The sequence below is a fragment of the Malaclemys terrapin genome, chromosome 7, assembly GCF_027887155.1.
Source record: "Malaclemys terrapin pileata isolate rMalTer1 chromosome 7, rMalTer1.hap1, whole genome shotgun sequence".
Taxonomy (NCBI): Eukaryota; Metazoa; Chordata; order Testudines; family Emydidae; genus Malaclemys; species Malaclemys terrapin.
In genome coordinates, this window is record NC_071511.1 from 102,965,660 (window position 1) to 102,970,659 (window position 5,000).

Here is a 5,000-nt window from a genome sequence, read left to right on the forward strand (position 1 = left end):
CAGTTATTGTATAGTAATGGTAAGTTGTTGTTACCTCTTTTTGTGTGTGTGTATATATATGTGTGGGTGTATGTATGTGTAACACAAATAAGTGCTACTCTCTTTCTCAAGGCTTGTTTTAAAAGGATATAAAGATTTTGAGATTAAAATTACATGGATGTAAACACGAATCTTCTCCTGGCATATAAGGAAAACAAAACATAAACGATCAATAAGTCAATGGTACTTCACATGATTAACCGGGTTGGTCTTGAAGTGGAAAGTAAAAAAGGGAGGATCAATAGCTGCTCCAACAGAACATCACTTTTAAGTGACTTTTTTCAGTTTTGCAAATTAATGTTAATTATTGCAAAAGGGTAGCTGCATAGAGCAGACATAACAGATTCCTTATCAAAACCAAAACATTCCTTAAATACGAGATCAAGGTTTAAAATGATAACACTATTTGTCAATAAAAACATCCAAAATTATAATGCATCTCTAGTGTTTTCTTCAAAATGATGACCACACAGACCAATAAAATGAAAACATGAAATACGCTCTCAGAGTCAATGAGAGTGTTTAATATTTTCTCGAATATATACCCTTGGATATAATCTAGTTGACAATAACTTTGTCGCTAGATAAGTTTTGATTAAAATTCTTTCCCTTTAAAAGAATTCAGATACGTTTGGATATATTGCTCATAGCACTTAATTGACTGACCTCATATGTCCATTATGTAATTTGGATGGCTCACTACTGTAATTCTAATAAGAATTTGTCTCTGTTTTTTCCTCCCAGGAGTTAGAACAGAACAGGATTTGTACGTTCGTCTAATAGATTCAATGACCAAACAGGTGAGAAAGTTTAAGCTTTGGTAATATTTTAAGTTGCTGAGTTTGTATTTTACATTCAGTTCAGAGGGCATGGTGCTGAAAATTGATCTCCTGTATCTGTTTTTCTTTTAGTTTATTTATCATGTTAATTAAAATGCCATAGTATTGGAAAATATTTAGAAAGAAAAACAGTTTTAGTGTTACTATACTAGGTAGTATATATATGTAACATTAAATGCCTTGCCCTCTGAGTCAAATTTTAATCTAATTAATTTTAGCAATGGATAGTTAAAAGAGAAAATGCTATAAAGTTGCCCCAAGTTTATTTTTAAATGCATTTCTTTCAATTTGGAACTTCTTTTATATATTTTCCACGATGGGCAAAGTCAATACTTCTTTCTCGACACCTTAAAACTGAATGTGATTTGTCCTTTTATTTTATAATGTGATGATCTAGTAACGCGAGACGTTTATTTGGATTTAAAAGTTAAATGTGTTGAGGTGAAAAGTCATCTTGTTCTCCTCTAGTCCATATTCACCTCTCAGCCCCCCATCTCCATAATTCAAACTCCATGCTCCAGGGGTCACCCAAACCCGTCCATTTCCCTGAGATCAGCTTCTGTTTCTTCTTCAAATCTCTGTCATACCTTGTAAATAACATAATTACAAACAGTTCCTTATTAAATTATTTAACCTGTCTTGGTCAACATTTCCGATGATAACTACATGCTATCAGTATTGCGCCATAGCAATTAAAGACAGAAAGCTATTTGTTAGCTTTTGATAATGTTCAACTTTTTTTTTTTTCCCGGAGAGACGTTTGACGATGGGGCGGGGAAGGGAGAATTACAGTGTTCTGAAAACCAGATTCCAGATATGTAAATTAAAACCACTCGACAAACACGCCATTTTTAACATAGAATTTAACTGGTGTGTGTGTTACCCACATATGTGAGAATAGCTTCACCAATATACGTTTTGCTAACTTTTAAGACCCAAAACTAAGAGTAGATGAGTCTTAATTTTTCCCTTCCCCAGCTGGAATAACGGGCTACTGCATTCGGCACACAGGTCTAGGATTTTATGTTTTGTTTCAGATTTCAGTCTTCCTTCCCCACTTCCCTAAAAAGTTTTTACTCATCTTGACAAAAACAGGATTCGATTTAAATGTCCCCAGTAGTAAAATTGTGTGATTTCCTTTTAGAGAAAAACAGATCTGACAGGCAAACTACTATCACTCTGACAAAGACGAAGGCGTTGTACCCTTCAATACTTATTTCAATAGGTTACAGAGAAGCCCCTTTTAAACTCTGGAGCGCTCTTGAGTTGACAATGTGGTTTTATTTCCTTTGTATAGACCAGCTAAATGTTTTCGGAAATCGCTGTAGCGATCTAATTAAGAGGCTGATACAGGCAGCTATAAGGTTCGAGGCTGCTGAATAAAAGAATACAGAGGCTACATTTTAAATACACTTTTATTGTTCATTTAGCTTCGTACCTTTGCAGTACAAACAGTGCTGAAAATAAAGGCTTTTAATCTCTCTTCACTGACGGGAGAAAAAAATAGCCCAGTAACTGATCAAAGAGTCAATGGCGCTGAACCGACAGTTTATGGATTTCTGTTTGTGCGACAAAATAAAAAATAAATCACATATAAATACGGGGATTCATCAGAGGAAAAGTAACAATCGCCAGAAGTGATATGGCACGCTGCAACAACAAACATTTGCAGCCATAGAGCCTGCTTGTTATGTCTGTGGTGACATATATTACTTGTGTGTTTTCAAAACAATACCTGTCTATAAGGCTATAGGTTACCGTTGCAACTGGGCCATCTTTCTCTTTAGTGACTAGTGCTAGCGATGCAGGCTTTAATTTAAAATAACAATGGTAATAACCATGGCCCTGTCAACACACAACTGGAAATAAAGTAAGTGTCAAAGTGGCTGAGGAGGTTAGAGGGCACTGGTGATATCATGGGCACTGGTGATATAGTTTCCAGAGGGGAGCCATGGCGAGGATTAGATCTACTGCATTTTTTTTTCTTTCTTTTTTCTTAAGAAGGACTTGGTGGAGAATCTCTTTCCCAGCCCCACCTTCATTTTGGAGGCGTGCAAGGCTAGGGAGCGTGCACTGCAGCCGTGGGACTGGAAGGAAAGTGCTCTCGTGGCTAGGCAGGAGCAGACCGTTCAGGCCCCTGCAGCATTAGGAACAGGGGGACAGGAAGCAGAGGCAGGCTCTGGTAGCGGTGGCTGGCAGCCTTAGGAGTAGGGAAGCTGCAGCCGCTTTGGAGTGGTCTCTTTAGAGTGGTGGGGGGAAGCGGCGCGCGCGGGAAACCTCTCCAGAGGAGCCGGGAAGGGGAGGGGGAGAAGCAGCGTGCGAGGACAGGGCTCTCTCCAGGGGTGTCTGGGGGGAGGGGGAGGAGGAGGAGAAGCGGCGAGCGCGGAAACCCTTCTCCACAAGCAGCCTAGTGCAGCCAGGCTGCTGCTCAGAGAGTCCGGTCAGGCACAACGTCCCCCAGTCTAGCAGGAGACGGGAGTGGAGGGGCGAGAGCGCACCTATAGCTCCACACCATCTGTTAGAGCCTATGCTCAAAACCCACTCAACCGTGTTCCCAGACACTGCCTTTTTACCAAAGAAAAATCATTGTTAGCAGTTTCAAAATAAACACCAGATTGCCCATTAGCACTTTCTTCCCAAATATCATCCAATAATAACCATATTGCTGTGCACGCTTCTGGGATTCCTCAGGGCGTTTAGACACTTCTGGTTTTATCAGAAAATGCTTCTCTAACTACTTCAAAATGCACCGTAACCTGCTCTGCAGACGCTATTTAGAAGCATGCCTCATAAAATATAAGCAAGCCCCCCACAGCAGCTTAGTGTGCCGCGATGGGCAAGAGAGGCAGAGTGCTTTCTCTCTCTCTCTCTCTCTCGAACAAAATACTGCTCACACTATGGCTGGTCAGCCTAATGCAGCGTTATTAGTTGTGGCGTTAAAAGTATTGACATTAGCAGAAGAGTTGTCATGCCACATTTACGTTGTTGCTTCCAATACCCATATCGTTTAAATGATGCAATAATATTATTGCTTTTGGAAAAATAACAGGCTTGGATCACAGTCTCTGCATGAGCAATAGCAATAAAGCACTTGTAATGAGCAAGTAACAAGCTCCAAACTTAACAAAAAATATGCAGGCTCCGTTCCTAACTGCAGAGAATTGTCGAAGGTCCGACTTAAAGGCTTTAGTTAATAATGTTGTAACTGAAACTTTTGGAAGCTAGTGCTGTCCAAACGGCACTTTCCTGTGTCCAAAACCAAGGCAAGCTTTGTGCATTAGCTAAGGTTATGACAATAATGTTTCTTTTGGTGCTGCTAGTTAATCCAAACCCCAGGGGGTGTATAAAGTATAGCTCTAATGCTTCTAATTGGAATAACATGTTACCACAAAATTGTTTTTATATATTTTTTTTAAGTTGCAGTGTTTCTGACACAGCTTTTAAAATGTAAATTGAAAAAAATCAGGTTAGACAATGTCAGATAAATCTATATCTATGTCTATTTAAGAAGAAAGGGGACCATATCCTATTCGGTCTCTAAAAGGCTGCAAGGCAAAGGGCCAGATCCTGCAGACCTTGCTCAGGCAAAATTCCCATTGGTTTTGGTAGGAGTTTTGTCTGGGCAAGGTCTGCAGAATTGGGTCCACTAGGTATCAACGTGGATAGTGTGATAGCAAGAAATAGGAGGTGCTAAAATGTAAGGATGAAGGGGGACTGAAGGCTTAATTGGATTATTTGCAAACATTTCTCTCTTGCTTGTTTTCTCTCTCTTTTAACTTCTCTCTCTTCGCAATTTGGGAAACAGTTTCAGGTTTCATGGTGTATATTTCCAGTTGACATTGCACATCTAGATCACACCAAAGGAAAATGAAAATGCCACTAATTGAGATCTGGATTTTAAACTCACAATGAGGAGATTAAGGGACATATTTGGGCAAAACATTCATGCATCTGAAAGGTTTTATTTGCCTCTCAGCACTTTCCTCCCATTTGAGAGAAGGAAAGGGATAAAGTGTGATTTTAATAAATTGTCATTTGGCAGGTAACTAAAGTATGAAATAGATAATTAAACATAGGATTTTTTTTTTTACCTACAGTTTTAATGTTGTGCATGTGCTAAGT

General features: G+C 39.2%; 1 protein-coding gene across 8 annotated transcripts in view; it reads left to right on the top strand.

The window, feature by feature from the left end:
• Positions 1-5,000, top strand: part of EBF3 (EBF transcription factor 3) — a 141,648-nt gene that overhangs the window by 11,604 nt on the left and 125,044 nt on the right. For all 8 annotated transcript variants that reach the window (XM_054033837.1, XM_054033843.1, XM_054033836.1 and 5 more), the window contains 2 exons: positions 1-19; positions 784-839. The exon at positions 1-19 is cut by the window's left edge and continues 45 nt beyond it. In XM_054033837.1, coding sequence (XP_053889812.1) covers positions 1-19; positions 784-839 — 75 coding nt within the window. The remainder of the gene's footprint in view (positions 20-783; positions 840-5,000) is intronic.